This window comes from Littorina saxatilis, linkage group LG8, assembly GCF_037325665.1.
Source record: "Littorina saxatilis isolate snail1 linkage group LG8, US_GU_Lsax_2.0, whole genome shotgun sequence".
NCBI classification, from domain to species: domain Eukaryota; kingdom Metazoa; phylum Mollusca; class Gastropoda; order Littorinimorpha; family Littorinidae; genus Littorina; species Littorina saxatilis.
Genome location: NC_090252.1, coordinates 39,284,128 through 39,293,347, shown reverse-complemented (window position 1 = coordinate 39,293,347; position 9,220 = coordinate 39,284,128). Strand labels below are relative to the sequence as shown.

The following is a 9,220-nucleotide window of genomic DNA, read 5'->3' as shown; positions in this document are numbered from 1 at the left end:
TATTGCAATTATAATAATGAGAAGTTGACGAGAGAATCAACCTCGACTGGGATTGGTGACAACGTGTGTGTGAGGGTGTGGGGGTGTTGGGGTGGAGGGGGAGAAGTGTAGGGGTTGGGGTAACATACGTATGTGTGTTAGTGTGTGTGTATGACGGTGTGTGTGTGTGTGTGTGTGTGTGTGTGTGTGTGTGTGTGTGTGTGTGTGTGTGTGTGTGGACTTATACAAAATCAGCAACTCAACCGTTCCATTTGTTTTATTATGAAGATTTTTGAAATTGTGTTTATGTGTGTGTGTGGACATATACAAAACTGAAACCCAACCGTTTCATTTGTTTTATTATGAAGATTGAAGTTAACAAAGAAGCAAACATAGGGTTAAAAGTCCTTCACAAATATAGGTATTTACTCACACACACACACACACACACACACACACACACACACACACACACACACACACACACATACACACACTCACACACATACACACACACACACACACACACACACACACACACACACACACACACACACACACACACACACTGCTTTAGTGTTCAACAAAGGTCAACATTATACACGTCAGTAGCAACAACATAAACAAAATCTAATAATGTTAATTACAGCCAGAGCGGTTAAAGCACAATTGTCGTTATTATGTTTAGTACATAACAGGTTTGTGTTGGGTCATGACTTTCCACCGTAGAAACCAACAAAACCACATAATAAATTGAGGACAACAACAAGAACAGCACACACAAAAAAAAGAAAGAAAGCATAAGACAATTCCATAGAGCAAGCATACTTAATAAACACGTGTTTTGTTGTTCAAGGTGTTATATACAAGACAGATTTAGATGATACCTTTAATCCAGGATAAGCAAAAACAGTCATGGAATCTGCTGACAAAGCGTTCACTTTATAACAGGTTGTATAGGACGCAAATCCTCAGAATGCAAGAAAACCAGACGACAGATACAAGTAGACAACCACTCTCCTCAAATGTTAGTTTTGTTTGATGCGTTGTAACACATGTCTTGCTGACAAGAGCATACTTATCATTACTTTGTGGCCGTGTCATGTGAACCTTGGTAACTTAAATTACAGTTCTATGCAGTCCTGTTCAGATGTCACACAGATTGATGTTTACGTTTTACACATCGGACTTACTGTTTAATCCTGGCTGACGTGTTACCAGGCACATAGCGACAATTCACTGAGGGTTTCTATGTCTAGAACACAAGACTAGCTATGCTTTCCAGCTGACGTGTTACCAGACCCATAGTGACAATTCACTGAGGGTTTCTATGTCTAGAACACAAGACTAGCTATGCTTTCCAGCTGACGTGTTACCAGACCCATAGTGACAATTCACTGAGGGATGTTATGTCTAGAACACAAGACTAGCTATGCTTTCCAGCTGACGTGTTACCAGACCCATAGTGACAATTCACTGAGGGTTTCTATGTCTAGAACACAAGACGAGCTATTCTTTCCGGCTGACGTGTTACCAGACACATAGTGACAATTCACTGGGGGTTGTTATGTCTTGAACACAAGACTAGCTTTTCTTTCCAGCTGACGTGTTACCAGACATAATTATAGTGACAATTCACTGGGGGTTGTTATGTCTTGAACACAAGACGAGCTATTCTTTACGGCTGACGTGTTACAAGGCACATGGTGACAATTCACCAAGGGATGTTATGTCTAGAACACTAGACTGATGTTGTTTCTGACTAACGTGTTACCAGGCACATGCCGAAGAAACTGAGTAGACGTGTTATCAATCACATGTTGACGAAACTGGTTTCGAATTCCTCGTCAGCTGCTTCTGTATAGGAAGAGTCACGTGGGGTGATAGTGATTCCAAAATCGGGCAGACGACAGGGAGACGCGTAATGTCTGACATTCGAACACTCGTACATTTGTCTGAGATCCTTTTCAATATCTGAATGAAACAAGAACAAATCAAATGAGTAAAGAAAATATGGTCTCAACTGTTCATATCTCAAAAGACAAAAAAAGGGGGGGGGGTGTTTTACGAACGGAGTAAGGCTCTACAAACAAAATAATAGACTGCCAACGTTCACCGATTCAAAATAAAATAAAAAAACAAGATAAATTATGTCATTGGAATAATATGTATTATTTGATTATTGACAAAACAAAACGTTACATTCACGGAGTAAGGGTTGACATGGACATAGCATATGCGAAGGGAATTGTTCCTATTTTATCATGACAAAAAGGCGATTTTGTTATGTACGCATGGAGAAGAAGGGTTGAACATGTTTACATTTTCTCGAATGTGTAAAGGAATGATACACACATCTGCTTATAACATTTGCGATGAATATATCTCAGTATTCACACACGTAAAGAGAGAGACAGAGAGAGAGAGAAAGAGAGAGACAGAGACAGAGACAGAGAGAGAGAGAGAGACAGAGATAGAGGGAGAGAGAGAGACACACAGACACAGACACAGACACAGACACAGACACAGACAGAGAAACAGGGACAGAGAGCGACAGAGAGAGACAGAGAGATATCATATACTCAACAGATTGTTATTTTGTATCAATCGCATTGTTTCAAATACTGTTGCACTACTTGTAGCCTTTAGCAAAACAAAACAAATGATGTCATACAGCACTTGTTGTATTTGGAGAATTATTGAGATCGCATATCTGTGTCAGTGATGTTATTCGAACGAAACTATATGAAGAGAAACAATAAGCTACATGAATGGAACTCACCTTCAGCGGTCAGACCGGTGTAGTTCTCTTCCTTGCAATTGTCTGAAACAACAGAGAAAAGGCGGGCTTAATATGATAGAAACAGAATTGCAAATCCATGAAAGTTATCCTTTGGGTTAAAATGGGTTTTTTGCTGATCAGACATTTTTATTCGAAATCATATTCGACATTCTGATTTATCTCAAAATGTGTTGGTTGGCACATCTGGTTGTATCTGTCTGTCCCGCTGCATAACTTCCCAAATCCATACTTATTCAGACAGACTAATCACAAACACGCAAACATACAAACACAAACACAAACACAGACACACACATGCTCTCTCTATATGTGTCTGTCGGTAACTCTCTCTCTCTCTCTCTCTCTCTCTCTCTCTCTCTCTCTCTCTCTCTCTCTCTCTCTCTCTCTCTCTCTCTCACTCTCTCTCTCTCTCTCTCTCTCTCTCTCTCTCTCTCTCTCTCTCTCTCTCTCTCTCTCTCCACAGTTCAATAAACACAGCTACGTTACCTCCACATCGTTTCACGACACACACGACGATGATAATGATGACGACAAGTCCCCCTGCGACACCACCAGAAATGATAGCGATGGGCGGTGTGTAAAGGTTTGTTGAGTTCGGACTGGTTTGTTCAGTTGTCATGATGGTTTGGGTTGAGATGCTCGCAGCTGACATTTTGGAAATATGTTCTGTCTCTGCGACATCAGATGTGGCAGTTGGTGTGATGTTGCCGGTGACGGCATTGTTATGTGTCGGCGTGACGTAGACGCTTTGTGTGACGGTGTTCTTATGTTTAGGTGTTCCGGAGATGGGAGGTGTGAAAACAGCGCTAGTTGTTGTAGCGACAGCTGAGCTAGCTGTTTGAGCGACGCAGGTGTAAGTAATGGGTGTTGAAATTGTCGAAGTGAGAAGTGTGAAGCTAGTTGTTGGTGCGATGCTGATGCTAGCGTCGGGCGTGATGCCGCGAGAGGTTGTGGGTGTTGTGTTGATGCTAGATGGTGAGAATGACACAGGTGTAATATTGCTACCAGTTTTTGTTGTAATTGTGAAAGCCGTTAGTGAGATGGCGCCTCCAGTTGTTGGTGTGATAGTGCTGCTCGTTGCTTTTGAGTAAGCAATGTTTGAGGTTGGTGCGATAGCAGTGCTAGGTTTTGGTGTGGCGGTGGCGATGCTTGCTGTTGGCATGGAAACAATGCAGGTTGTTGGATTGATAGTGACGCTAGTTGCTGGTGTGAGAGTGCTGCTTGGTGCTTGAGAGAAAGAACCATTTGCTGTTGGTGTGATATCATTGCTGGGTATCAGTGTGATGGAAGTGCCGCTAGTTGCTGCTGGAGTGGTACTGCTTGATGTTGGTATGGTGCTAGCTGTTGGTGTAATGACACCGCTAGTAGATGGCCTACCGATGCTGCTCGTTGCTAGTGTGAGGCTGCCAGTTGTTGTTAATGGGACGGTACTGCTAGTTGCAGGTATGATACTCTTGGTAGCGGTCGGTGTAATGGTTAGTGCAACTGTGCTGATGTTGGTAGGCGCTGTTGTAATGATGCTTCTTTCTTGTGTGCTCATGCCACTAGCTGATGCTATGGTAGTGCCTAGAGTTGACTTGGTGCTGCATGCTTCTGTTACGATGCTTGCTGCTAGTGCACTGATGCTGCTGGATTTCGCTGTGTTGGTGACTGTGGGTGTAAGTGTAGGGCTGCTACTGGTCTCTAGCGTGGTGTTGATTCCATCGGATGGTGCGGTGATGTTGGCGGTGGCTGCCGTGGTGATATGGCTATGCGATGCTGTAAGACAAGTCGGACTTTTCATGTCACACTTCACACACGGACAGAGAGAGAGAGAGAGAGAGAGAGAGAGAGAGAGAGAGAGAGAGAGAGAGAGAGCGAGAGAGAGAGCGAGAGAGAGAGAGACACACACACACACACACACACACACACACACACACACACACACACACACACAAACCCACCCACCCACCCACTACCTTACACACACACACACACATACACACATACACGCACACACATACACACACACGTACACACACACAAACACACACACACACACACACACACATACACACACACACACACACACACATACACACACACAAAAGAAAGCAAACTGATCTCATATAATTGTGAACATTTAAGGGGAAATCAGGATTGAAATTGTACATCCTTCTTTTCCAGAAAAAAACCCAACAACAATGTATCCGTTTCATGAGAAAAATATATGTTGACCAACATATTCGATCAAAGCAATCGAGCACGATAAGCACAACTTCAAAGCATGCTGCAAGGAAGGATATACAGTTTGGCGGGTGACCATGATTTACCAAGTGACAACAATATACAATATGTGACCCTCCACCACGAAATGAGTCGCATGACATCTGATCTCGCGCGGTTCTGCGCTAGGCTTACATATAAGTCCGGGGAGTGTCTGGTAACAGTGTGAGGGTCACCTTAGTCACAGGCTTATAACTCAAACAGTATTCGCACTTTTTTTTAAAACGGGTTTCATCACTGAATAGAGCATAAAACTCTTTAGAAATATGTAAACATATGAAAATCATGCAAAGGTGACGTGCGACTCATTCCGTGGTGGAGGGTCACATTATACGCAGAAGTACTTTTTTGAATGTCAGTTGTTTGTCAACGCTTACAATGTATGTAGACAAAATGGCATGCCACCACTGGTGTGTAATAGTGTGATCATTTTAATCATTGCTACAATGAAAGCTTTCAGAATTGCACTTTTGTTTGCAGTTTAACTCATTTTAGAATGTTAGCTTCCAAATCAGTTGATATATGTAGGGGCCTTTCATATCTTAATCGAGACTTTTCGATAAATCAAAAGGTTTACACGTGTACTGTTAAATCAAAATTGTCACTGCGTAACACGAAGGGATGTTATAATTATTCTGTTCATGTCAGCGCACTATACTGACCATGAATTATGTCAACCAACACTAGTCTTAAACCTTGTATTTTCAACTAAGACGAACTGTCTCTTGCATTCCTTTTGCATGTTTGACATAAAATAGCATGTACGTATTACTTTATAGCATGCAATGTTTAAATACATAATTCAGTTGTGGCAAAGTTAAGACATGTGACTATACACCGACTTTGAATTTAAGAAAACGTCAGTGTTAATTATGAAATTGGCTTATGAAATTAATGAGAAAAACGTTAGAGTTTTACGGTTTGTTACAAACATTTTACCAAGTATCATTATTATAGTATATGAAGTCTTATATCGCGCGCGTATCTCCAGACTCGGACTCAAGGCGCAGGGATCTATTTATGCCGTGTGAGATGGATTTTTTTTACACAATACATCACGCATTCACATCGACCAGCAGATCGCAGCCATTTCGGCGCATATCCTACTTTTCACGGCCTATCATTCCAAGTCACACGGGTATTTTGGTGGACGTTTTTTTTATCTATGCCAATACAATTTTGCCAGGAAAGACCCTTTTGTCAATCGTGGGATCTTTAACGTGCACACCCCAATGTAGTGTACACGAGGGACCTCGATTTTTCGTCTCATTCGAAAGACTAGCACTTGAACCCACCACCTAGGTTAGGAAAGGGGGGAGGAAATTGCGGCCTGACCCAGGGTCGAACACGCAACCTCTCGCTTCCGAGCGCAAGTCCGTTACCAATCGGCCACCCAGTCTTTGAGGAGTTTGAGGAAGTGTCGTACTTTCCATGTAATCGGTTTGCCAGTTCTGAGATGGCGGGCCAAGACCGGCACGGTTGGCCTAGTGGTAAGGCGTCCGCCCCGTGATCGGGAGGTCGTGGGTTCGAACCCCGGCCGGGTCATACCTAAGACTTTAAAATTGGCAACCTAGTGGCTGCTCCGCCTGGCGTCTGGCATTATGGGGTTAGTGCTAGGACTGGTTGGTCCGGTGTCAGAATAATGTGACTGGGTGAGACATGAAGCCTGTGCTGCGACTTCTGTCTTGTGTGTGGCGCACGTTATATGTCAAAGCAGCACCGCCCTGATATGGCCCTTCGTGGTCGGCTGGGCGTTAAGCAAACAAACAAACAAAAATATGGCGGGCCGAGCTGTTTACATGAGCGGGAAGGACTGTTGCTTTAAGTGAAAAGACATCGTAAAGTTGAATTTGGAAACATCTCTTCATGGTCAGATAAATAAAGCGTAATAAACACAGAATGAGATTCCCATACCGTCAGTCAATAATATCCTTACCGACTCAAGGAAAATATTGTCGCAATTGTTTAAACAAAAGCATATCCATTAACAATCACTTTCAATGTAAACATAGCTCGAGTATATATTTGTATTTTAATCGCAGCATCTACATATACATCCCAAATGAACTATTGTGTACATTCATATCGAAAGAGAGACAGAGTAAGAAAGAGAGAGAGAAGGAAGGAGAAAGAGTGAAACAGAGAGAAGGAGAGAGAGAGAGAGAGAGAGAGAGAGAGAGAGAGAGAGAGAGAGAGAGAGAGAGAGAGAGAGAGAGAGAGAGAGAGAGGGGAAGAGAAAGAGAGAGAGAGAGAGAGCGATAAGCGAAAAAGAAAGTGAGAGAGAGACAGGCAGACAGACAGACAGACAGACAGAGACAGACAGATAAACAGAAAGAGAGAGAGAGAGTGAGACACAGAGAGAGACAGAGACAGAGAGAGAGAGAGAGACACAGAGAGAGACAGAGAGAGAGCGAGAGAGAGAGAGAGACAGCGAGAGAGAGAAAGAGAGAGAGTGAGAGAGACAGAGAGAGAGACAGTGAGAGAGACAGAGAGAGAGAGAGAGAGAGAGACACAGAGAGAGACGGAGACACAGAGAGACACAGAGATATATCATATACTCAACAAGCCTACCATCAGAGCAATGTACTACTATATGCAGCAGTAATATCCACACAGTTGACATCCTTGACTCGGTATCACCAAAGCGCACAGCTGAACCTACAACGCCCAATTCTTCCGCCGAAACTAATAACACCGTACATCAGCGATGAGCCTGCGTTGTGACTTGAAAACTACGGAAACTTTTCCACATGATCACATGATCCTTTTTCTAATGTTTGTTACAGAAAGCGACAAAAAATTATCAGCTGATAAAAATATACATTTTGTGCATCGGCAAACTTCCAGCTAGCGATCGTGACAGGAAACCAAATCATTTGGTCGACTACATGTTCAATTGTTCAAACAAACACGTTGATTATTTCTAGTCACGCACATTTTTCAGTGACATGGCTAGGATTTAAAGGTTTTGCCGTCCCGGAAGTTTTGTTATCAGATGTGTGAATGTTGCTTACATCGTGTTGTAATGTAAACGAGCAAGTCTGTTTTGCGCGACAGAAAACACACTATATTGAGGAAATCCTTTGACATTGATTTCACTCGAATATTTACTACTGCTGTTTTTAATGTCCGAGTCTGTTTGATATTGACCACAAATAAGCACACGAAATCGGCTGCAAAAAAAAGCAAGCTTGGACTTTGGTTTCACGGGGAAGTATTTCATGTTTGCGTGATGATGTACGGATAGTCGTGTTAACGAGAATAAAAGCTTTACAATGATATATTCAATGACATGTACAAATGACAACAAAAATATCAACTTGTCTTTTTTTTAAGGCGTCCTTTCATTTCTGATTTCCCACAGGGGAAAACATGTACTCAAATGAGAAAAACGTATATATACTCATGCCTGAATACTAAAAAAAACGTAAGTAAAAATTCATCACGAATAAGTCAAACAATCATCCCTTGAAGTATTGGAAGAATTATGGTTATAGTCATCAATAATGCAAATTAAAGTTAAAAATAGTTATGTTTTTCTTCTATTTCAAACACATGAAGAAAGCAAGCTAGCTGTGCCACTGTAATAAACCAAGAACAAACAGCAACAATATCTAATGTAAAAGCTGGCGCAGGTTTACAAATTGATAAACACATAAGGCCAAAAAAAAAATTGTCTGTTTAGGGTAACATGACCAAAAAAAGTAGGGTCGGTAGGTAGGTAGGGGTTTTTTTTGTTTTTTTGTTTTTTTTTGTTTTTTGTGTGTAAGTGCTATGTTGGCTGAACATTCACTTCTTATATTTGATGAATACATGTTTCAAAACTAACGTATAAATAAAACAGAGAGAAAGGGAGAGAAAGAAACGCCAAATGTCTCTTTTTAGCATTTTTACCTCTTTTTTTTTTCTTTTTTTTAAATCAAAAAAAAGTTTTTGGGTCGGCGCCAAATCGATAGGGTCGGTCGGGTTACCCTAAACAGACAATTTTTTTTGTTGGCCTAAGCGAAATACTGTTAATGTTCTCATATTTCCTTTCGCTGAGTTAGAGCCATGGCACTGTTCGTGAATGTGATCGCCTTCATGGCAGCTAGACCATCTCCATAGCTATTACACATATTTTCATATTTAATTATCTCTTTAAACTTGCTTTGTGTTTCTGTTCACCTGAGAAAA

General features: G+C 41.7%; 1 protein-coding gene across 1 annotated transcript in view; it reads right to left on the bottom strand.

The window, feature by feature from the left end:
• Positions 1-201: 201 nt before the first annotated feature.
• LOC138973501 (uncharacterized) overlaps positions 202-9,220 on the bottom strand; it is an 11,887-nt gene continuing 2,868 nt past the window's right edge. The window contains exons 3-6 of the mRNA XM_070346208.1: positions 7,619-9,220; positions 3,269-4,540; positions 2,762-2,803; positions 202-1,953 (exon numbers count right to left, since the gene is read on the bottom strand). The exon at positions 7,619-9,220 is cut by the window's right edge and continues 341 nt beyond it. Coding sequence (XP_070202309.1) covers positions 1,793-1,953; positions 2,762-2,803; positions 3,269-4,540; positions 7,619-7,670 — 1,527 coding nt within the window. The 5' untranslated portion in view covers positions 7,671-9,220 and the 3' untranslated portion in view covers positions 202-1,792. The remainder of the gene's footprint in view (positions 1,954-2,761; positions 2,804-3,268; positions 4,541-7,618) is intronic.